This window comes from Lissotriton helveticus, chromosome 5_1, assembly GCF_964261635.1.
Source record: "Lissotriton helveticus chromosome 5_1, aLisHel1.1, whole genome shotgun sequence".
Taxonomy (NCBI): domain Eukaryota; kingdom Metazoa; phylum Chordata; class Amphibia; order Caudata; family Salamandridae; genus Lissotriton; species Lissotriton helveticus.
Window position 1 is genome coordinate 1,536,821,178 of NC_136065.1, and position 25,939 is coordinate 1,536,847,116.

The window sequence follows — 25,939 nt, forward strand, 5'->3', positions numbered from 1 at the left end:
AAAAAACCACAGTACGGAAACCGCCCTCCTCGCCGCAACAGACGACATCCGCACCTTACTGGACAAAGGAGAAACAGTAGCACTCATCCTCCTCGACCTATCAGCGGCGTTCGACACAGTCTCCCACCGCACCCTAATACGCAGACTCTACGATGCAGGAATCCAGGACAAGGCCCTCGACTGGATCTGCTCCTTCCTCTCCAGCAGGACACAGTGGGTCAGACTCCCCCCTTTCCTCTCGGACCGCACACCTATCACCTGCGGAGTCCCCCAGGGCTCCTCCCTCAGCCCGACGCTCTTCAACGTCTACATGGCTCCACTTGCCCCCATCATCAGAACCTACGGACTCAACATCGTGTCATATGCAGACGACACCCAGCTCATCCTCTCCCTATCCAACGAGCCCAACACCGCCAGACGCAACTTTCGAGAAGGCATGGAAGCCGTCGCCAAATGGATGAAAAACAGCTGCCTACAACTAAACACCAACAAAACAGAAGTACTCATCATGGGCCCAAACCCCGACGCCTGGAGTGACACCTGGTGGCCCACCGCCCTCGGAAACCCGCCAACCCCCACAGACCACGCACGCAACCTGGGAATCATCCTGGACTCCGAGCTCAAAATGGACCGCCAGATCAACTCTGTCTCATCTTCCTGCTTCCACACCCTCCGCCTCCTTCGTAAGACCTTCAAATGGATCCCCCTCGAACACCGAAAGACAGTCACTCACGCCCTGGTCACCAGCAGACTCGACTACGGCAACGCACTCTATGCCGGAATAAACAAAAACCTTATCCGCAAGCTACAGAACATCCAGAACGCCGCCGCAAGACTGGTCCTCAACCTGCCAAAACACTGCCACATCTCCCAGCACCTGCGCACACTCCACTGGCTCCCCGTCGAGGCGAGAATCACCTTTAAGATGCTCACCCACGCACACAAGGCCCTCCATGGCACCGGACCAGCATACCTGAACAGCCGACTCAAATTCCACGCACCCCAAAGGACCCTACGATCAGCCCATCTTTCCTACGCTGTGGTCCCCCGCACCAGAAAGACCAGATCGGGAGACCGCTCCTTCTCCTTCCTCGCGGCCAAAGCATGGAACGCCCTTCCGCTCCACCTCAGACAGACAACATCGCTCCCCATCTTCGCAAGAAACCTCAAAATCTGGCTCTTCGACAGACCCCCTCCTTGATGGAATGGAACCTGCACCCCCCCCAACCCCCCCCCCCACCCCTAGCGCCTTGAGACCCTTACGGGTGAGTAGTCGCGCTTTAACAAACTCCTGATTGATTGATTGAACAGTGCATTATTGTGTCTGTTGGTTGATGTGGAATTCTGATCTCTTGGCCCCCACACTAGCTCTATGAGAAGTGCTGGACTGTTCACCCTCGTTACCCTGAGAGTCAAGAGTGGAAAGGGTTGCAATTGGATCGGTGTGCAGAGTCATAGCAAGAGGACCCCAGGACACCAGTAGCAACTTACCTCAACCACCAAAGCTGAGGCCCAGTCGCCCCTGTCTGCTCTGCGGACCCCCGAAGGGATATGACACTACACATCTGGCTTCACCTAGCAACCGTTTTATGGATAATCCATAGTGCACACTTTGATTAGGAGTAATTTGTATATTTTACATGTGTCCTTCTTTTTTATGACAAAGAGCATGACTATATCCCAGTTGAGATGGGCTGTAATGTCAGTAAGGCCGGTCTAGTTGTGATCTAATGCTTGTCTGTACCTCGTATCTCAATCTGTCTCTGAACCATCAGTGTCTGTGTGTTTCAGATCTCTAGTTTCTTGGTAATGATGGTTGTGATGATCACGATGCTGACGTTAGGAACCTACTTGAACCCTTTGCCCAAGGTAAGGAGCTAACATAACTGTTGGAAAAAAGGGGATGGGTTTTTATTGACATACTATACAGAATTGTCAGACATTTCATCTTTACAGAATATAGCTCCTGGCTACACATCAAGCTTCTTTTTATTGTGTGTGTGTTTCAACAGTCTGTGTTGGGGGCCCTGATTGCCGTGAACTTGAAAAACTCCCTCAAGCAGCTGGCGGACCCGTTCTACCTGTGGAAGAAAAGCCGCTTGGACTGCGTGAGTATCCGCGTGTGTCCTCAGGGGGTGGGTCAGGTGAAGAGAGTGGAGAACACTATTCAAAGGGTGGGAGAGTGTTGGAGAGTAAGGGGCAGGAGTATTTCTAACTCGATGGAAGAACATAGGAGATCTGGAGCCTGCCCTGCATTAGCATCCCTCATTTCCAAGGGGGCATGAATCAGATGAGCCTTAAATGCGCTTGTAAGCATTATCAGTTACAGGTCAGGTGGACCAACTGGCACCTGCACTTACCTGCTCCCAGCGGCACCTGCACTTACCTGCTCCCACTGGCATCTGCACTTACCTGCTCCTACTGGCACCTGCACTTACCTGCTCCCACTGATATCTGCACTTACCTGCTCCCAGCGGCACCTGCACTTGCCTGCTCCAGCGGCACCTGCACTTACCTGCTCCCAGCGGCACCTGCACTTGCCTTGTCCCAGTGGCACTTGCACTTACCTGCTCCCACTGGCACCTGCACTTGCCTGCTCCCAGTGGCACCTGCACTTGCCTTGTCCCAGTGGCACCTGCACTTACCTGCTCCCAGCGGCACCTGCACTTGCCTTGTCCCAGTGGCACTTGCACTTACCTGCTCCCAGTGGCACCTGCACTTACCTGCTCCCAATGGCATCTGCACTTACCTGCTCCCAGTGGCACCTGCACTTACCTGCTCCCACTGCAACCTGCACTTACCTGCTACCACTGGCACCTCACTGAATGCTGCCCATGGGACTGGAAGAGAGGCACAAAGGAAACTAAAAGTTGGGTCTACTACCAAGATTGTTAAAATAACCGGTAGAAGTGAATGCGATACCCTTTAACTTAGTGATTCTCTTGGGAAAAGTGTTGTCTTTCAATCTAAAGAATGAATTGCACATGGCAAAATGATTTCTATTTGCAAAAAAAGCAAGGAAGCGTAATTGCGGGCCAGCAAGAAATAACATCCCTTTTTACCACTGCTTTGAGAAGTAACGCAATTAGGGTTTCGTAGAGGCAGGGAGACACCGCCAAGAACACTGGGACAGGGAGACAGACACGAGAGAAGGACAGTGTGGCAGGGACAGAGGCTAGATGGACACTGTGACAAGGGGCAGGCAGACACTGACAAGGGTGCACCAACATGGGAAAATGGGAGCCCCAGACATGTCAACAAGAAGACCCACTGTCTGGAAAGGGAGGATTGGTACTACATGTTGTTTCTTGTATAATTGATTTACTCTTAAATTGTTCCCTTCTGTTGACACCCGTTAAGACATTGTTGCATGATACTATATTTACTCAGGTCTCATCTGTCTATGGGTTTATACTATGGTTTGTAATACCATTGATATTTATCAGCAGGGGCATTTTGAATCCTCTTTTTGCAACGGTGAAATGAAATGAAATGAAATGAAAATGATTTTTAGAAAGCGCACATAGCTGCCCTGAGGCGTCCAAGCGCTGACTATTGAAGCTGAGAATGCGGTTGCCAGAGAGGATATATCCAGCCCGACTACTGTTTATTGAACAGGAACGTTTTCAGTTGCTTACGGAATGAAGTGAGTTCTGGGTTGGACCTTAGATGTTGGGGGAGAGCATTCCACATCTTGGCCACATTAAAGGAGAAGGAGCGGCCGCCCGCTCTGGTTCACTTTATTTTGGGTACTATTGCCAGATCGGAATGGGTTGAACGCAACTGTCTGGCAGGGTGGTAAGGAGTGATAAGGGAGAGATTGATTGCTGGGCCCGTGGACCAGAAGGCCTGGTGAGCAATACATAGAGATTTAAAACTGACTCTCTCCCTAACGGAGAGCCAGTGTAGGCTCATTAGGCCAGACTTGACAGATGACCTGCGAGGGATTTGCAGAAGCATCCGAGCAGCACAGTTTTGTACTATTTGTAGTTTCCGCAGGGTAAAATCCGGTGCTCCCAGATACAGGGCATTCCCGAAATCCAAACGGGATTGAATCAGGCCCTGTATCACGGTCTTTTTTGCTTCAAAAGGTAGCAGAGGAAGGATCTTTCTGATAACTCTAAGGATGCCAAAGCAAATGGCAGCTAGTCTGGTTGCCTGATGATCAAATGACAGAGACCTATCTAACCAGATGTCAAGGCTCTTGATGGTATCCTTGGGTGCCGGAGATGGGCCCAGACAGGGTGGCCAAAGCGCATCGATGGAAGCTGGTGCGAGCCGACCCAATCACATGAGCTCAGTCTTGTCTCCATTGAGTTTGAGACAAGACTTGGTCATCCAGCTCTTGACCCTCTCCAAACAGCCTGCAAGATCCACCCCTGCTAATGAGCCACCCTCTTGAGCCAGAGAGACCACCAGCTGAGTATCGTCCGCATAGGTAATGATCTTGATCCCATATGGGCGGACGATCTCAGCCAGCGGTCTCATATAGACGTTAAATAACGTCGGGCTCAACGAAGATCCCTGCGGGACTCCACAACCCAGAGGCTTACTGGTAGAGATGGCATTGCCCTCATAAACCTGGAAGGCTCTGTTGCTCAAATATGAATTGAACCAATCCAGAGCTCTGCCAGATATACCAGTATCCAGGAGACGCTGCAGAAGGATACCGTGATTAACGGTATCAAATGCAGTGCTCAGATCGAGGAGGATGACTTCCACCGATCCCCCTCGATCTAAGGTTTTCCTGGATTCCTCCGTGACCGCCAGCAGAGCGGTCTCCGTCCCATGTTTGGGTCGGAAGCCCGTCTGTGAGAGGTCGAGCAACTGGTTGTTTTCAAGAAAGGCTGTTAGTAGACCATTTATGTATTTTTCTAGGATTTTAGCAACCCAGGGAAGCAGGGAGATCGGGCGAAAGTTATTAAAATTCTTGGTGTCCAGGTTAGGTTTTTTGACAAGCGCCCGCACCATGGCCCGTTTCCAAGCCACTGGGACAATACTTGTAGAAATTGAGGTGTTAAGTAGTTCTAACAAAGTGGGGAGAATTATATGAGCAGCAGAGACTAAGCTACGGGGAGGTGCAGGGTCACTGGGGGAGCCCGATTTCACCTGTAGCATAAGGGAGGTGAGTAGGTCCGCATTCAGCAGGGGAAATTCAGCCAGTGAGGGCGGACAGTTAGATTTTTTTTATTTTATTTTTGAAAACCTTTATTATGCAGTAAGGAATATACAAATACGGGCCTACAACCAGTCAGGCCGGCCACGACATAGTATGAGAGGCCAATGACTCCGGAAGGATGTGCCCTAGAATCAGCCAACAATATAGAAGCAATCAGTTCAGTCTGGAAAGGTTAAGTTCGGCCATCGAGCAGGATCAAAGAAGGTTAATTTTATAATAAGGAGTATAGCAGGATCAATTGCAGTTTATGGATATCCGAGTTCCCATAGCGGGCCACGAAGCAAACAGCAAAACATAAGGGCATCAATATGGATAATCATCAGCAACAGTTTACATCAATCAGGATATGGACGCCATATATCAGAGCAGTACCCACCGTGGCTCGTCTCTTGTCTACCTATCACCCAGTTACATGTTTTAGACAGAACGGAGGAACCGGAATAGCAACAGTGAATATAATCATCCGCTATACTAACCTAAAGAAGAAAAAGAGGGGAGAAGGGAGGGAGGAAAGGGGAGAAGTAATAGAAGCAAGAAGGAGAGAACGCCGCGCCGATGCAAGCGCCCCACAGCAATAAGCACGCAAAGAAAGTAAGGATATTGCCAGCAAGGTGGGCATGTGAGTCGTAATGGCAATGTGGCAAAACCGCAAGAAGGAGAACAACACACCTCCAGTTCCCACCCTCAATCGTACCATGGGAGACAAGCACAGACGCGGCGCTCCGATAAAGGGATACAAAAGAGCCATAGAACTAAGGAAAAGAAAACAGAGAAGAAGCCCCAGCCCACCCACCCCACCCTGCACCCCTGCAGAAGGCTACGGCCTACCCCCCCAGCAGCGTGCCTGTCGCCCTAAATCAGAACCCGAAATATAGAGAAGTCAAGGAGAGAGAGAGGAATAAAGAGGCAAAAAAAGGGGAAAGAAATCAAGAGGGGGGGGAAGGAGACCATCAATCGAGGCGATCGGCCCCAGCCCCCCGCCCACCCACACAATTATGCAGCGTCTAAACGAGACCAACACAATCTCAGGTATCATAAAGTCTCAAAGGGATCGTCCATATTATCATGATTGGGGGTCTGCCTCATCACAATCCGTTCACCGGTAGTCCTCAGGGTTCAGTTTGGCTCACCCCTGGCCTTTCCTAGTCATCACTACCACACATGATATAGCAGTGGGAAGCAAACATTTCAAGATGGAGAGGCTACTCGATCGGAACAAAACAAGGCAAGGGTGTAGACCAGGGGGCCCCGGCAACCAGCAACAAAACAAGAATCTTTCTCTGCAGTCCGGAACTCTCAACAATGACACCAAGAGCAGCAAAAAACAGGAGTTCAGTCTCTCCGTATAAGAAAGCAGAGGCTCCCCCGCAGTACAACAGCACGACCTCACCAAAGTAGATCGGAGCAGCAGTCCACAACGCTCCTCGAACACTCGAGCAGGATCGGGCCCCAACATGGAGCCCACGCCCTCGCACTCCACACTCACAACTGCCAGGAGATTCGGGGCCGCAGGCTTGCAGTCTTGTCGATGCACAGCGGTAGCACTCCTCGCAGCGATCGAGGGGGACGAAGCAGCGCCACCACGAAGTCGAGCCGCGTCCATGAAGAACGGTCCATCAAAGATGGCGGCGGACTGTATACCTTTCACAGGGGCACCGGGGGCCAAGGCCGCATGCAGAGACTGCAGGGCGTCAAGGACATCACCAATCGTGGGCTCACGCTCACATGACCAGGCCCCCGCGCACTCCAGCCACACAAATCCGCCGCCCTGAGGATATCCGTGTCCCAGGGCGTCGGCCGCCATTTTGCGGGTTCAGCCGCGTCACCACCCTCCGCAACTCTCGGAGCGGGCTCTTAAGCGAGGACACCCCTGGAGTTCACGCAGGCCCCGAGAATGGCAATCTTGGTGCAGAAAGATGCGCCACCAAATTCGGGGGGTCAGCCTGTGCCACCACCCGCGGGCAGCACAAGCCGACTCCGGGCGCAGGGCTTCAAGATGGCCGGACGAGGCAGCAACGGGGGCGTCCTCCTGCACGGTCTTCCCCCATCCACGGCGCGCCGCGCCCTACCACGGGGCCTCCCGGCCGCTGGACCGGGCCCGGTCAGTATCCACCGGAACAATCACACAACGGCCTCTCACAGTCGGCCCTCTCTCCCGCCGACACCGCCACCCCGGCCGATCCACGCAGGCAAGGCTCCGGTCTCCACACCGCGAAGGCCCCGGACCAAGCAGGAGCACAGCTTCGGATCCACAGCACGCAGGAGCCCCCAGGCCAGACGGTGAGTACGAGCGTTGCTTCACGTTTCCGTTTCTTCCCGAGTGTGTCGTCTCGGGGCAGGATATTTGTCAGGATTTGCGTGTTGGGCAGGAAGGCTGACGGAGCCGAGCTACAGAGCGGCCATTGCGGTCACGAGCTTGGCTCCTCCCCGGACAGTTAGATTTAACTTCTCGCAAAGGACGAAGAGGTGACTCCCTTGGAATGATCAGGTCTGTAGGCGGGAAGGAGGACTATATAGGATCAATTTTACGGAAGAAGAATTCTGCCAACTCCTCACAACGGAGCAGAGGATTCTGATCAATTAATGGCAGTGTTGGAAGCTTAATGAGACTTGTTACAATTTGATAAATCTCTTTGGAGCTGGAACCGGCCTCAGAGATTTTATGGGTGTAATATAAGGATTGAGCAGTCTTTATGTCATTTTTATAAGCTCCGATAGCCTCTCTATAGATAGTTTTATCCAACAAACATACCCCAACCGCCATTTTCTTTCAAGTCTTTTGCAGTAACACTTTTTCCACCGGAGCTCAGCCGAGTACCAGTGGGCAGAAATCCTAGATCGTTTTAGAACAGTTTTTTTGGTAGGAAGAGTGGCATTGAGAGAGTTTTTTATCCATTCATTGAATGTCTCTTTGGCTAGCAATGGGTTCTGATCAATCGATGGTATTGAGCTTTGTAGCTCAAGTGTCCACTGTTCCAGCTGGAGTTTTGACCAATTTCGAGTTTCTCGCACTGTCGGTGTGAGAACCGAAAATTTACCAGTCTCCCATACTAGGGGAATTAACGCGTGATCTGTCCAAGGAAGTGCTATTGGGGGACATACCTTCAGATTGGAGCAATTACTGAACACCGGATCTAACAGGTGACCTTTAGTATGTGTGGGGGATAGGACAAGCTGAAGCATCTGTAGAGCGGAGAAATCTCCAATTAATTTTCTGGCGATGTTATCAGTCGCATCATCAAAATGGATATTCAAGTCGCCTAAAAGCGTAAAGTTGGAGGGGGAGAAGGCAAGGTCTGCGACCAGCGGGGGCAGTGATTCATGGAACTGTTTGGCTGGGCCCGGGGGACGATATATGAGCGCTCCAGAAAACTCGTGTTAGGGGAGAATTCCAGACAGAATGACAAGCTTTCGCAATCAGTAAAGGGGTTGGGGATGCTACGACAGGTAAAACAATCCCTGAAAATGATTGCCAATCCGCCTCCCCTCTCATTGGCTCGATCATGTCTTACAATTTGATAGCCCTGCCCCAAGGTTTGTACTAACTCAGGTTCGGAATACGGTGTCAACCACGTTTCAGTGAGAAAAAGTACGTCTGGATTAACCTCATCAAGTAACAGAGATATTTCTGTACAGTGCCTTGGCAAGGACCTGCAGTTTAGAAGGTACATTTTAAATAATTGCTGTTTATCTACATGGGGCATTGGTTTGAGCTGCTTATTACAATATCCACACTGTATAGGTATGTCTAGAGGAGGATAGTTATGTACACAGGTCATTTTCGCTTGTATCCTTATCTCTCTTAAATCGGTGGAGGTATAGCTCCGAACATTGCCTATAAGAGATGCAGGGGTTGTGGCCCCTGGCCCCGGCCGGACGCGGACGGGCGCAGACGGGCTCGCCTTTGGCTTTGCCTTAAGCTCATCGTTAACCCTGGAATACAGTGCAATAGAAGAGCAAGCAGGGGCAAGGAAAAACGACAGCTAGGTACATGCTATAGCACAGGGAAAGAAAGCAGGAATATCGAAAGAAAGGGTGAAAAGAAGGAAGTAGTAGGTGGATGAATGTGTATGTGGATACATGAGTGAGTGAAAGAATGGCAAAGTAGAGGGATGGGTGAGTGAATGGATAGATGGATGGGCAGAAGAAAGAATGGCAATGCAAATGGATGCGTGGATGGATGAGTGAGTAAGTGGATAAGTGGATGGGCAAGTGAAAAGATGACGGAGCAAAGGGGTGAATGGATGAGTGAATGGATAGGTGGATGGAGAGGCAAAAGGATGGCAGAGTAATGGGATGGATTGATAGATGGAGGGACCGATGAAAGGGATGAATGTGTGGATGAAAAAAATTAGTGGATGAAGGATGGATGGATGGATGGATGGATTTATGGATGGCGGGATGGATGGCAAGGTGAAACAATGGATGGCAGAGGGAATGGATGAATGGTAAAGTGAATGAATGGATGATTGGATAGCAGTGTGGATAGACTGATTGCATGGCAGGATGGAGAGATTGATGGATGGTTGGCAAAGTGGATGGATGATGGTTGGATGGATGGACAAGTGGATGGCAGAGTGGATTGATGGATGACAATGTGAATAGTTTCATGGCAGAGTGGATGAATGCACGGTTGGATAGCAGAGTGGATGAATGGCAGAGTGGATAGATGGTAGAATGGAGGGCCGTCACTCCTAACCTTTTACATATTTTGTAGCTTAATTTTAATGACTAAGTTGATGAACGGATGGAGGGTAGAGTGGATGGATGATGGATGAATGGCAGAGTGGATGGTTGCATGGCAACGTGGATAGATGAATGATGGAAGGCTGGCAGGCAGAGTGGATGAATTGATGAATAAATGGCAGGATGGCTGGATGGCTGGCAGAGTGGATGGATGGATGGATGGATGGATGGACGAATGGATGGAAGAGTGGATAAATGGATGGCAGAATGGATGTATGGAGGGAAAATGAACTGATGTATGGCAGAGTGGATGGACTACTAGATGAATGGCTGAGTGAATGTATTGTAGAATGGATGGATAGCAGGGTGGCCTGATGATGTATGGATGGCAGAGTAGATGGATGGATAGCAGAGTGGATGTATGGTTGGCAGATGGATGGGTGGATGGCAGAATGGATGGATGGAAGGTAGAGTTGATTGATGGATGATGGAGTGGATGGGATGGATGGCAGAGTTGATGGATTGATGGGCACCAGAGGATGGATGGCAGACTGGATGAATGACAGAGTAGATAAATGGATGGATGGCAGAGTGGATGGATGGATAGGAGTGTGGGGATGGATGGCAGAGTGGATGGATCAATGGGTGGCAAGAGTAGATGGATGGCACAGTGTATGAATGAGTGGATGGATGGCAGAATGGATGGATAATGGATGGATGGCAAATTGGTTGGATGGATGGACAAACAGAATGGGGAAAGATTGAATGATGGATGAAATAATGAATGGATGCTAGACTGTAAAGGTGAAATAGTGGATATCAGTAGGTGGATGGAAGGATGAAAGAATGAATAAATAGATGCATGGCTGGAAGAGACAAGGAAGCTGTTCTAGGGAGGGTTCGGCACACTTACTTTGCTTGTTGGAGGTGTCAGTGCTTTCGTTCAAATTGCGGGCTACTAGGATTGTTCATCAGGTGGGTGGATTAAGACTTCTTGTGAAACAATCCTTTGCTTTGTGAGGGTTATGAGCATTCCTTGCACCACAAAGGGAGACCCTGGTGGCAAAACCGTGCAAAAACTGTGCCAAGACCCGCCCCTTAATGGAGTCACATGTTGGTAGCAGACTCAGACATAGGGGTTTCAAAAAGAAACCAGCCTGTGTTGATTTCAGTTTCCTTTAGTCTCCCAGTGCCATTACCCGCGTGCACTCTTCTTACAACTTGACTGGAGAGTTGTGTGATGTAACAAACATTTGCATATTGCAAAGGGAGAGAGGCATGCAGTGAGGGTTACTGGTGCACAGAACACACGTGCAGGACACATTGGGTATCTTCTTGCCTTAAATGGTTCTCCAGGCCTTTAAGTGGGCTGGGTCGGACTGGGTCTAAGACTCAACAGTAATTTAACAGATTTGGAAACGGATGCCATTCAGGCTGTACATTGAAGTGCTTAATTTTACTGCAGTCTGATTGACTTCTCATTAATAACTGTAAATACCTTAAATATTGCATCTCAGTGATGCAATCCCTGTTTACAGTTCTTCTTTTTAATCTTACATTCGATTTTTCTAAGGTGTTATTTTTCTGTAGTTTTTTCTTGTAACAAATAATTCTTATGTAGTGCATATTTTGAGCCGAGCAGCCTCCAAATGTCTGAGTGAATTCCGATTGTAGGAATCTATTTATGACGGGGATTGATTGAGAGCTCCGTAGTTGAGGCAGAAGGCAGTGCTAGTTCCTCACAGTGCCTGTCAGTGAGTCATAGAGGAGTGTAAACTACATGCACATACAATCCTGGGCCTCTCTGTAAAGTGCACAGAGCATAGTGCCAATATCGGCAACACTTTTCAGTTCTCATACAGCAACATACATAAATAAACCACAAGACACCTTCTCAGTTTTCGTACAGCAAAATACATAAATAAACCACACAACACCTTTTTTAGTGGAGAAATTTGCTGCAGGTTTATTTGCATAACAAATATGCCAACATGGTGGTTTATCTTACGGGCGATCCAAGGGCAGACCAGCCCTTATGCTGCCTGCCCACCTGATGGGCCAAATTACACCGTGGCCGTCGCCAATCGGTGGTTACCAATTTTGGGAGGGGCCACCCCTCCCATCCGTGGACCGCCAGTCCACGCCCTTACTCACGCACCCAAAAGGGGGTGGAGCGTTCCAGGCAGCCACCGGTTGCTCAGGCCCACAACCGCCCGTAGGTCTAACGGGGCGCCCTTGATCTTCCAGGGGACACGCTAAGACATCCCTGGGTATCCTTGGCTTGGTACAAAATGTGAGCGTGGGTGTCTACGACACCTGAAGGCCACTATCCCTTTCGCAGACCTTGAGTTGTTATTAATTTATCTCATACAGCTAACAAACAGTCACAAAGCCAATAGGGCTGCCTTGTTTTAGGCATAGGTGTTTGTTGTGTGACAGGCCTGGGTGCAATAACAAAAAACTTAACAGAGAGGCACCGAAATACTGGTGAGCTTGCTCACTGTGCGAAGCACAGAATTTGATGTCATGCCCCTAGTTACAGCGCTAGAGATTTCCATGAGCCCTGTAAATATTGTTCCAAGGCAAAATTTCCTGTTTTTAATTAGTTTACTAATGAAGGTATCCCGTTTCCAAAGACTCCAATTTTAACTGACATGGGATTTGAAGCAGAGAATTATGAAATTGTTTGCCTGGAAATGAGAATGATGGGTCTAAATCTCAGGATTCCTTGTTGTTCCACAATTAATGACTAAACTACAAATCCATATCTCTTTGCTTTTGCACAACTACATCATTGGTTTGCCCACAGTAATGTAAAGAGGGGTATTCATTAGTCCAGCCATATGTAATCATGTCTGTTACTACAGAAACAGAGAGAGGGCTGTAAGAAATTGGATTGTTAATTGAAGTAGGTGACTATCCACCTCAAGGAATAAGCACAACCCTTGCAAGGTTGAACCCTTAACGTCACTAAATTAACCTGAGGTCAATCCCCTGATAGCTATGGCACAGAGCAGACAGGCTTAATTTAGGGCAATGTTAAAGTATTTATAAAGTATCAAAACAGTAATAAAGTCGGAATGCAAAACAATAAAATCTCAAACCAAGTGCCATTGACTCCTGGGCATGCCTTAACCAATGGGATAAACATTTCCGGGCCAGCCTTACCCACTTTGACCATTTTCAAGATGGCAGAAGTCTTCGGCCACATTAATCTTGGTCTCTGAAGGCTGCGGTGTGTATGGGGAGTGTATTATGGTGATACACGTGTCCTCCCATGTGTAACACTGAAATCCAGTTAGGGGCAGTCACTCTACCCCCAATAAATCAGTGGTTTTCAGCAACCAGACTGTACACAGCAGTAGATACACAACAATTGTTTTGGCACTCTGCTTCCCGTCCGCTGACGTGTGCGTAAAACCCTAGCAAATCTGTCAAGCAGGATTTAACACTCCAACGTTATTTGACACTGTAATGTCAAACCAAGCCAAGTGTGATTGAAGCCTGCCTGGCTTTGGGACAATGGAAGGCTCCTAATCAGGAGTCAACTAAAATGTGCTTGCGATAGAGGAGGCCTCTTTGAAGTGTGCTTTAAGTGTAATATTTGTAACCCATGCAGACTTGTCAAGAAGCGGTTGAAACTATATTGTCAAAAAAGATGCTCACAGCCCCACACTGCCCCATATTTTGTCAGGTTCAGAAGTGTTATCTCTGCCCATTCAGGTCAGCCAATTGTTTACTCTTGGGAGGCATTCCCACTCATTCACACACGCAAATGAACTTCCAGTAGTTTTAGGCAGAGAAACGTTCTGAAAGTATCTTTTCCTAAATTAGATTTTTCATAATTTTTACAAATTGTTATTTGATTATCTAGCTATATCCTACCCGAAATTAGCATTATTAAATAAAATAGTGTAACCACGTTTTCCTTTAGAACAGCCAGCCTTGCTTAAGTGAACATAGCTTATGGGAGGCCTTTTAACTGTAAGGACATTTTTAACATTAAATCCCTGCATGTCCTGCTTTTTAATACCATGCACCCTGCTTTATGGACAATAAGGCCTACACAAGGGTGGCTAATAAGTATTTAAAAGGAAGGTTTTGACTAGTCAAAATGTGTTATTTTGACAGGTTGGGTTTGCAGCTTACAACAGTAACAGACAGGCTATAAATGGTGGACCTGCAGTCAAGTTTGCACAGTCTCTGTAGTTGGTGGTATAATGGGTGATACAGTCCACTAGTGACTCCATATCCATTGTGGGCACCTGCATGTACATTAAACATGCCAATCAGGGGTATGCCAATTTCACCATGTTAAAAAGGGGACCTCAGACACTTTATCACTGGTTGGCAGGTGCACAGAGTCCTAGAGCCAGCAAAAACATAGGGTCCAGCAAAAGATGTACAATATGAGTTGGCCCTCCAGAATGAGCAAATTTTCTACAAAGGGTGTTTGCGACATACAGCAATAAAAGTGTTTGATTCTGTTGGATGAATGAGGTAATATCTTGGCATGTAATTTGAGCACACAGAAAAGCAAACAGCAGCAGCTTCTTCAATTTTGCAGGCAAACGTTACAAATTGGATGGCAGCTTGAACTATGTCAATAAAATATTTAAAAGTTGAACAACTATCACACCTATTCTAGTATCATGCAGGTATGATTTTGTTGCTAAATGGTCAATTGTGAAACCAGAAGACCTGAATTTAAATTACAGATTTTGCACTTGACACAAATTATATGATTTGACTCCCTAGAGCTCAGTGCCTATATATGCCAATATTAGAATAATTTTGAATGCTTAAAAAATACAGAAACGTCCACAATTAAACTCTGTACATAAACTAGAGGTTTATGGTTATGTCTACCAAATTTAACACTTATACAGTTGTTCTCTTCTCCGTAGTGTGTCTGGGTGGTGAGCTTTCTCTCCACCTTTTTCCTGGGTCTTCCCTATGGAGTGGCTGTTGGTGTTGGATTCTCAATCCTGGTTGTCATCTTCAACACACAGTTGTAAGTATTTAATATTCACCAATCTCCAGTCTTCCACCCAGTCTAAATCCATATGTCATCTGTGACTCTTTTCTCTAATTGTTTCGGTCAGGGAGACCCTTATCCGAGGAATGTGCGCACTTTTAAGAGGAACTATTCCGGTTCCTTATCTTAACTCATTGCCATGTGCTTCAAATATTAATATAAACTCGAAGTTTCAATCCTTGTTTTATTTTGAAATTTATCAGTTTCTTCAATGTTATCAAATTATTTGAATTTCAATCCATGATTGCAAGTACCCAATGCATTTCGGGTCGCTCAAATGGACCCTCCTTCAGGGGTCTGAAAAAATAAACAACAAAAAGCTAATCAATCCCAGGTACTAATAAGAAAGTATATACAATATAGTACACACGTTTTCTCCACAAAAACAGAATGCTCGTACTTCTGTATTTTAACAATGTCTGTTAACAATAGTACACCCAGCAACATATTGCAATGCTTCAACATAAACATCAAGATTTCGCGTTAGTTTAAATGACATACCCCCAGATTCATCATGCTCCTCTTTTTTGAGTCCTTAATAGCGATTATTAAGGAATCGCTATTAAAGACTCGCAAAACGGGATGCATGTAGAAATTGCAAAATTCATAGCGATTTCTACAGCTTCCTTATTTGCGATTCGCTAATTGCTAATCGCAAATAAGGAATGACTCCCCATTCATTCCTATGGGCCTGGCCTTTGGCCCATAGGAATGAATGGGGAGTCATTCCTTATTTGCGATTAGCAATTAGCGAATCGCAAATAAGGATGCGATTTCAGGGGTGCCAGGGTGTCCAAAGGACACCCTGTAGCAGCCCTGAAATGGTGATTTACACTGGTGTTGCGCACACACATGTCCAAAGGACATGTGTGTGTGTAACATACAACTAAGAAAAATGCACTAAAGTGCATTTTTCTAAGTTTTCGCTATTTACCACAAAGTCAGACTTTGCGGTAAATAGCGGCCCAGAATTGCGAATTCGCAAATCTAAAATGGTTCATGAATTGCATTTAAGGAATCTCAAATAGAGATTCCTTAAATGCAATTCCTCGCAATTTAGCGATTTCAAAATTAGCGATTTTTGCATTTGGGATGATGAATACCAAATGCAAAAAAAGCGCTTGCGAGCCGATTTTTGCTTCATGAATCTGGCTGATAGTGCTAAACATTTCTTATGCACACTAACTTCCTTTCAGACCCCACCTTTATGAAGCATTTCTAAAATACGGGCAGTTAAAGACCAAAACGCTCACACAGTGACTAGCGCGCATCAAAACTTTGGGCCTGTTTCAATCGCAATGTACGCGTTAAAGCTTAAAGCCTACTTTACCCGCTTTTCAATCGGAACGAGTGAAAAGCTGTCATACTCTAATGCAAAACCCTGCTTTACAAAGCCAATCTCCTCGTGAGCGGACTTACTTAGTTTATCTGCTCTCTTCGCTCAGTGTGCAATCTCAACGTGCTCGTTCGAATGCCGTTCTTCCTAATTACGTTACGCGCTGCATGTTTAATACAACGTGACCGAGTCACAAGGTGATTCTCTGCACTATATTTAAAAGGGCCAAACAGATTGTCATAGCATTACCCAGATTCTAAGCCAGGCACACAAAAATGTAAATAAAATGTCAAAAAACAATCTGTCGTTTCTAGTTTGTCAGCCTAAGCACCAGGCTCATAATACTATCCATGATGAATGAACATGCAGGGATTTAACCGACATAATTACTAACCTATATTCAGATACCAATACAATGATGCGTGTTCAGATGACAATAATATCTAAAGAAAACACATTAATTCAATACGGTCATTTAACCCAAAAGGTTGTGTGGAATTAAGTCTCTTAATCCAAAGAAATTCGGATCTCAATAATTGTTTATGTGGATTGCTCCCAGGACAGATCTTTATAGATTCCAGTATGGTGAATCTTAACTGAGACACATTGTGTCCTGCTTCGAGCCAATGCATGGCCACCGATGATTTTTCATTTTTCAACCGTATGTTGCTCCTATGTTCAGTTATTCTGATCTTTATTTTCCTTTCCGTGATGCCTACGGAAATTTTTCCACATGGACATTTTATGGCGTAGACCACATTTTTAGTATCACACGTGCTTCTATGTCTAAAACTGATTTTGTGTCCTTTTGTGGGATGTGTGAATTCATTACCTTTCATTACATTATTGCAATGAGTACAGTTTCCACATATTTGCATTCCTTTAAATTTGAGGGATTAATCTTTGCTGGCTTTCTTAGACAGTATTTCCTTGAGGTTCTTTGAGCGCTGAAAAGCAAAAATTGTTTTGTTCTTAGATATGCAACTGAGATCACTTTCTTCCTGTATCAAATGCCAATGCTTTTTAACAATGTTCTTGGTTTTATTGGCCTCCACATCGCATATCGCACATCATTTTTAGCTTTTCACATTACGCTTGTTACACAAATTTCCCGAAATTAACCCACTATGCCTGGCCCTGTAATTAAAGACCATTCACATAAAATCCTATTGAGTAATCTCAGGAACAATACGAAAGACCAGAACGCATCTGCTGTTGTTTGCAGCACTTTTTGCCCTTTTACTTTTTGCTCAAAATGCATTATTGCAGGAACGTTTCCCCTAAAAAATAGTGCCATATGCAAAATTTCCATTTTGTGTCATTTTGAGTAATATTTCACATTATTATGTAAAGAATATCAAAAAATTTCGCTCACCCCTAGTATAATCCCTCTGGCAAACTTTTGGAAAGGTGACAATGTGCATCTTCACAAAATTTAGGTGTTGCTTGTGGGTGCAGCAGTTTAATAAGCTTTGATGGAGAATTTTCCAGCAAAAACAATTTTGTAGAAGCATTTTCCTGCAAAAGATTTTGTTCTTCTGTAGTTTTTTCGACAGAACTTACACTTTGTGGGATTTTCAACCCACTCGGTTTTTACAAAATCGTGCCCACTTATTCCCCAAAGTCAAACATCGAATGCCCCAACTTTATTTCAAATTCAGTTGATTGAGTTTTAAGATTCAGACAGAAGTGCAGTACACATGCAACAATTGTCAAGCTAGGCCAAGAGTTACAGAAGGCACATGGAGGTTACAGCTTTTTCACAAGTTCTGTGGCATGAAAAACATATTGATAGGTACAATCCCATCATGTTGCGTTTTGTAGTCCACAACCTTCCGTCAATCTATCCGATAAGGAGAGGATATGCCCCTACTTTAAAATGTATCCTACCCACTTACTTTTTCAGACACTGGTTGAAATGACTTATGTTGTGCCCGGGTGTTGCAGGTTTTTTCATTGGCAATGCATGTTCCTCAAGTTGTGCCACGCGAGCACTACTTGAGAGAGTTATCCTTCTACTTAAACGTTTTCGAATATGGTGTTTCATAGCATCCTTTACTGCCACTTTCCATGTCACATAGGTCCATATGCATGAAATGGGAGTGTTTAAGAACTTGTAGACATGGGTTCTGACAATAGTGACTAAAATTCTCTGAAAATCTGTATGACGAATACCAGAAATTAAATTATCTGTGGTCATTGATAATAATGTGATTGCAGTCAGCCTCAAAATTTCTGATTTGTCAACCTCGGAGGGATGAAATTCTGAGTCAAAATGAGGGTTCTCACTGGGTTTTAATGTTAGGCACACCTTTGGTGCACTGTGGTTATGTAAAGCATCAGCTTCACTGAGGATATGAGGGAATTTATAAATCCACAAACTAGATAAGACAGGTGTGTCTACATGTCCAAAGAACATATATACATGTGAAAATGAACTCCAACATGTTGAGCTTAACACTCATAACGTCTAGCTGAATCTAGTTCTAATTACAGATGTGTGAACTTCATTTGGAAAATGTACAGATATTACCACCAGGCAGGGGCTTGATTATCCGCTATAACAGCACTAAAAAGTAGGAATCAAATGGCTAGAGATTCTGTTAGCGGACCATTCTTTTAAACCCACATCAGTGTGGTTGTATTGCTACATTTTCTGTCACACTGACTCTTGAGCAGAATTACACATTTGTAGCTAAAACTGATCTTCATTCAATAGTCCAGATCATTATTTCAGATAAAAAGGTCCCTGAATCCAGGGATTCCCTTCTAATGTAGGCTGGTGTTGATAAAAGTGACAACAAACATCCACCCGTCAGAATTATGCACTTGTTGCTCGTTGAGTGAAATAAAGAAGGGCTAAATTATTTACCACAAGAAAAAAATTATATGCATTGCAAAGAAAGATAAAGAGCTAAAATTATTAAATGTGTTCCCCCATTCCATAGGCAAGAACCTCTAATGAGAACTAAGCGTCTGATGTAAAGTATGGCGGACAGGTTACTTGATCAGAAAGTTGACGGATATCCTGTTCGCCGTATTACAAGTGCATTATATCCAATGGCATTTTTAATACACTGAAAGGGTTGTCCATTACGGTCTCAAAGAGTAATTTGTCCTTTGAACTCTAAATTAGGCAACAGACTCAGCTGATTGGCTACCCTACAATATGGACCATCTTCCACACACACAGAAGTTTTGTCTGTGGTTTATCTATGCAGCTATGAAATTGCCATTTGGGGATTGCACATTGTGGGATATTACTCATGCAAATTAGGGTATGTGAACAGACAGAAGTAAAGGGGGTTAAAGGATTATATTAAAATATTGATATCATTAATTAATTAGATAATGAACAATTCTGCGTGTTCTACCTTTTCAAATGATAGCCATGCAACAGGTGCAATTGGCTCATTGCCCAAAACTGATTACTTTGGTTCAGTGCTAACAGCCCATAGGAACTTTTTCAGGAATACCAGATAAATCAGAAGTTGCTGGGCTCAAAATGTAACAACGAAAGCCCTTTACCACCAATTTCCTGGTGCTTTATCTTACTGTTGAACCCAAAACTCTACACCAAGAACCCGCTTTAGGACTCGACCTTCATGATAGCACAGCAGAGCGATCCAGGTTCACTCATAGAGGAAGTGTGGAGCAGAAACTCAGAACTCAATCAGACACTTAATAACTCATTGTCTGCCTACTGCTTTTACATAAGGGAAAACATGTACTTGGCTTACACACACAATACAATATCGTGCACAAAAGTAAGAGGGCGAAAAAATAGGGCCCAATTCAGAAAAGTAAGCTGAGAGGAAAGTCTAACTTTACGACTTTTGGTATTCGCAGAGGGCATTTACTACTCGTAAATGCCCTTTGTGAATACCAACATTTGAACTTTACGACTTTCGGTATTCACAAAGTGCATTTACGAGTATCGTAAATAAAGTAGCCATTGCTGTGTTGAGGAACCAGCTAATGTTATTGGGTGCTGTTCCTAGTAATAAGGTGATGTGAAATACTGTAAATGCCATCAAGAGTTCATTGCCCTTCTTAGGAAAACTGGTGAGTACTTCTCCTTGTCTTGCTGGCCTTTAAATTGTCATGTGTGTTAAGGCCTAAGAAAATTGAACATCAATAGACATGTGCCCAAAGGAACTCAAGGTGGAGGCACATGCTCGACAGAACTATGTAAAGGACATTTTCTCCACCCTACAATTATGTGTACCACTACCTCCTCCCTTCTTTCTATGCAACAGTTCTCTTTTATGCCTCATTGCTCACTTTCATGTCCCGTCCTCCCCATTTATTGTCCATCCATTTTTGTCTTCTCTACCAGATACCTCCATGTTTATTGCGTTCTTGTCTCCACATCTTTTCTCCACTCTTTTTCTTGGGTCCTATGTCAGTTTCTTGGTTGCAATGTCCCTTCCTTGTCACATCCACTTTCTGTTTTATCTTGTCACTCCCCTTCTTGTCTCCTCACTATTTCTGTCATCCATGTTACTTCTCAGCCCTACCTGACTGTGTGTTGTAACGAAGGGCACCATGTATACTTCTAGGTCTTCTAATCCCCTAGCAATCATTGTGGATCTGCAGGACCCATGTGTGACACTTCGAAAAGGCTCAGCACCCCTCACAAAAAGGAAGTCGGAGAGAAGACCATGAAAGGAAGGAAAAGAGGGTGCAAGCATTAATGTAAATCTAAATCAGACCCAGATTGGTCAGTCTGTTCTAAAACATGTACTCACGTCAACGCTCACTACCCAGGAACCTGCTCTATTTGCACAATAACTGGTTGGCCCTCAAGTCCAAGTCTGTGACTATATTAAGATTATTACACGGGTTAGGCTAAAGTTGTGCACCTACAATAATTGTACAGGATGGTGTTTTTCAGTACATTCATGTGCATTAGACACAACCTCATGTTTTGAAATTAGAAGGCAACTACCCCCTTTCCACTATAAAGAGGAAATAAAACTGTTCCAGGAGGCAACATCTATATAAGTCTTTTAGCTTCACTTAGCCACTAAAGCAGATGATGAAAGAGAAAACACGTTTCGCCAAGAGTGCTAAGAAAGGCACTATTACGTGATATGACAGGTGATCCATGGGTTTCTATTGGTGTTTGCACTGTTTTTCTTAAACTCAATTTAATGCACTTCTTGAAGCACTGCATTAAAATGACAGAATGCTGGAAGCGTCAGCCATACGTTTATTATTTTTAACCATCGGGACTGTGTGTATCAAGTCTTATAAATCTGTTTTTCCTCTTCTTTCTCTTTCCCAAGTCGGAGTGGCTCTGCCCTAGGACAGATAGCTTCAACAGACATCTACAAAAATCCCAAAGTCTATAACAAGGTGAGTCTGTCACCTACATGCTTTGTTCGCTGCTTTTCTCTTCTCTCTTCTCACTGGCCCCAAGTTATACACTTGTGTGTTGTTATGTTGAGTTGATAGCTGGACCGCATGGACTTAAAGTGGCATGCAGGTATGGTAGAGTTTGTCACTATTACAGGGGGGGGACATCCATCACATCGCATGCGAAACAACGCATGCAATTACAACGCGGCCGTTACAACGACTGCTTTGTTACATCACAGTACCATTACAACGCAAGTCGTTACAACTACTTGCTCTAGGAGGCGCTCTAAACAGAGGAATAGTATAATTTACTATTCCAACACCTCCCTACTGTTGCACACACTGGAGTTAGAATAGTAAATTATACTATTCCTAAATCCAGCGTGCCCACTAGAGCAAGTCGTTGTAACCACTTGCGTTGTAATGGTACTGGATGTAACAATGCAGTTGTTGTAACGACCGCTTTGTAATTGCATGCGTTGTAAACACATGTGATGTAAACACCTATATTCTTACAGGGGTGATGTGATAAACTAATGCAAAGACTTAGTTACTGTCAATTTTTTGACCACATCAGACTAGCCACTTGTCTGCTCTTTTTTTCCCTATGTTGACGGATCTGCAACTGAGCACATCCATTAGACCCAATCCTTGTGCATCTGCCCCAGGATGGCTGTTCCAGTGCTGCTTTACTTGCCACAGAACGTTTGTGGTTTCCCATGAAATGTGTGTTATTGGACTTGGCCCTGGAGTATGCTATATCCAAATGAGCATGGGGTCCGTCTATACATATTTTCTCTTGGGTGCATAACTGTACAGTTGATCTTGGGCATGTACATTCTCGGCGAATCCTGGTTTCAAAAAGATCAGATTTAGGGATAGGTGGTAACAGGACACGGGTAAGAAATATAATGTTCCCTCAGGCCAGCTCTCAGGTCCTATCCGCCTCTTCCAGAGCTGGAGAAAGCAGTGCGTTTCAGACGGCGGAACAATTTGCAGGCTCCACCAACAAAAGCACCCTCCTGCAGAACATGTCTTTGCTGAGCGGGAACCGGAAGGTCATATCAGCTGTTATTTCCTGTCAGCAACGCCCTGCACACAGCAAGGGCATTATTGGGTTTGTTTTCCAACAATAATGTCTCACTTTAGAGCTTTTTCTTTGAAAACCAAAAGAAAATACCAACTGGCCTGCAGGGACGCCATGGCACAGAGCTGTCACGGAAGCTGTCAGAGAAAGCTTTACATATGACGGGTCTTCACCCCGAAGTCTGGGGAAGAGGTGGCTTCACCAACTTTAGGTGAGGCCTTAAGGCCTCTCGCTGCCTACTTCTGCTCTCTTTGAGTGTAAGTAGAGGAAACTGCACCGCCTGCTTTGCGACGTAGAGCTCCCTTTATGAAAGGGGTCCTGTTTGTTGCATCTCCTCGTATGTCGGACTGTATTACTTTTTGCAGGGGAAACAGCGTTTACAACGCAACTTTTACAACGCAGTACCTTTACCACGCAACTTTTACAACGAAAGTCGTTACAACGACTTGCGCTGGGGAGCGCTCTCGGAAAGGGAATAGTTAATTTACTATCCAAAACCTCCCCTACTATCCACGGGGATTGGAGTTGGAATAGTAAATTAAACTATTCACTATCCAGCACCCCCCAACGCAAGTCGTTGTAACGACTTGCGTTGTAAAAGTTGCGTGGTAAAGGCATGCGTTGTAAAAGCATGTGTGGTAATGACATACATCCTTTTGCAGAACTGGGTTTGGGCATTCTCTACTAAAATGGTAAACTTTCCCCAATTATGCCCGTTACCACCTACTTTTCTTTTTATTCGTTCTTTCAGGAGCTCCCATACAAGATAAAAGTTCTCTGGGGTCTTTCTGTGTTTGTGGGGCTACAACATCCCGTCGTGCACCTTCACCCCCCCCCAACACTGCCCCACCCCGGCCCCAGCATCGTACCTGCTTGCTTGATAATCCTCTGTGCATGATGATGACCTCTGACCTCTCTTACAGGTGAAGCCGGTGGAGGGGATTAAGATTGTGACGTACTGCTCCCCGCTCTACTTTGCCAATTCGGAGATTTTCCGTCAGAAAGTCATTAAAAAGGTAAAAGGCTGCAGTTTGTCTCCTGTCTGAGCGGCGCGGCGGTAACCCCTCAACCGTTCCCCATGAAAGACGGCTTTATAGCCCGGGGGAATCACATTACAATAAAAAGAGGATTTGACGGAGGGCATATTAAAAACGTTCATCTGAAACCTGGCCATTTTTGTGAACTAGACAACTTAATAACAATCCGTACATGTTGCTGCCTAAGTTGCAGGCTAGGACTGAAATATAGAGTAACAGTGGAGCACGATGTCGGTGCCAAGTTGTTGGACTTTAAGAATCTAGTCTAAACCAGGGAAAGGCCCCAATGTCTCAACATCAAAGTCTCAATGACAGACGTGCAAGCAGTAGCCAGGTCTTCCTATGCCAGTCTAGAAGACACCCCTGAACCCACAGCAGAAATAATGGCCTTTCCAAGGAAATACGCAATGGCCCTCCTTTTCACCAGTGCATACATTACCTGTGCAAGCCTTTTAAGCTAACCTGAGATGTAGTGCGTTCTACCAAAACGGGCATCCACACATAATAAATAATGTGAAGAAAGCAAAAATCCACCTCTTGTGGCATTAAAGATCTCACTTGAGCATGCTCAGGTATTACCGCAGTGTAGGATAATGTACTGGGTCTACCAATGTATGCATCTCTTTTGAATATATTCTGTACTCTGATTATAACAAGATGCACTCTCTTCTCCCAGCATAGACATCATGTGAGCCTGACCATAAGCCCTCAGACTCTATGAGGTGGTTTCCGGGGCGTATGACATTCGGGGAGGGGGGTAAGAGGGGTAAATCTCAAATTTCCAGTGTGAATCTCAGATTTACCAACTAAAAAAGCAGTGGGCTGCAGGGTGAAGGGTGAGATGACAAAGGTCTCTGTATAGAGTGGCAGAGTGGGTGAAAACAGTGGATTGGAATGGTATCCCAAGCAATTGCCACTGGGTAGACTATTTACAAGCATTCACCCCATCACCTTTTGAGTGTTTGCTTGCTATTAGGAAGCCTGGAAACCTGAAACTGGTGCGGCTTTCACAGCCTACTACTACCAAGGCTTGTAACTTCCAAAAATGTGTGAATTTGAACCAATTCAAGGAGTACGTCTATGGGTGTAGATTTACTACTTTCGGGTAAACCAGTCACTATACATGTTAAAGTTTACGCTCCCAAAAAATGAACAAGCTCTTAGTATAATGAGAATCACAAGACAAAATGAAGTGGGAAAGCAGATCTGAGTCAGGGCCCCCAGATCTCAATATTGAGCCAAGAATGCACTTGGGGAGTGTCTCGCTCCAAAAACCTCCTTGAAGCTACACCACAGTCCTTCCCACCGGGGCCTGATAATTCCCCTGCTAATTTATTACTATGGCCAGGTACAACACAACAGCCTGGAGTCCCTGCCCTGATATCCCTTTTTTAAAATGTATTTTCACTGCACACATTCTTCTTTGTCTCTGCTACGAGAAGCTTTGATGGTTGAGTTGTCAAATTAGTACATGTAGGCAGGGATCCATGTTTCCAGGCCTCGCCTTTTACAAACCATTTTATCAAGTGACTGACGGTCCCATGTACTAAGCCCGAGTCGCAAATAGAGTTGGGCCTGCTAGAAAATTAATAGGGCAAGCTGAGGCTGATCTGAGCCAAGAGTCTGGTTTGGCTCTAAGAGTCCATGCACAAGCCAAGCCATCAAAACATTTGGCATGGATATTGTGCAACACAAATAATGTAAAAATATCACACAGTCTCTTCGAAAATTAAACAAGTGTATTTTTTTAGTATATGGAAGCATTTCTCATTAGAACATCAGATTATATCTCTGCATAGACAGACATGTATTAATAGTGATAGTTTTTAAACATGAACTTAGAAACATTAATGGCTCGGCCCCCAACGACAACGCCATTAGTGAACTAAGAGGCTAGTTAATAGTCATGTAAACCCTTAACATGGGCTAGATTCTTATTATAGATGGAGTAACATTATAGTCTACTAAATCATACATAAGAGGTACTTGCACCGCGCACATTCCGAACTCAAGTACTTAAAAGTGTTCTCATATGTGATAATAAAGGAAGGAGACTCTGTTTGCGTAGGATGACACAGTTTGGACAAGCAGGGAAGTCGCTATTGATTCCAGGTTATCTGGCTTCATATTTTAAAATTCAGCCACCAGATGTATGTTTCTGTCTCTCTTCTCTCCAGTTTTACATCAAAGGTCGCTGTTTTGTCTTTTATTT

At 45.1% G+C, this 25,939-nt stretch overlaps 1 protein-coding gene across 1 annotated transcript in view; it reads left to right on the top strand.

The window, feature by feature from the left end:
* Positions 1-25,939, top strand: part of SLC26A9 (solute carrier family 26 member 9) — a 251,682-nt gene that overhangs the window by 192,404 nt on the left and 33,339 nt on the right. Inside the window, exons 11-15 of the mRNA XM_078644590.1 lie at positions 1,792-1,869; positions 2,013-2,108; positions 14,773-14,879; positions 21,531-21,600; positions 23,614-23,706. Coding sequence (XP_078500716.1) covers positions 1,792-1,869; positions 2,013-2,108; positions 14,773-14,879; positions 21,531-21,600; positions 23,614-23,706 — 444 coding nt within the window. The remainder of the gene's footprint in view (positions 1-1,791; positions 1,870-2,012; positions 2,109-14,772; positions 14,880-21,530; positions 21,601-23,613; positions 23,707-25,939) is intronic.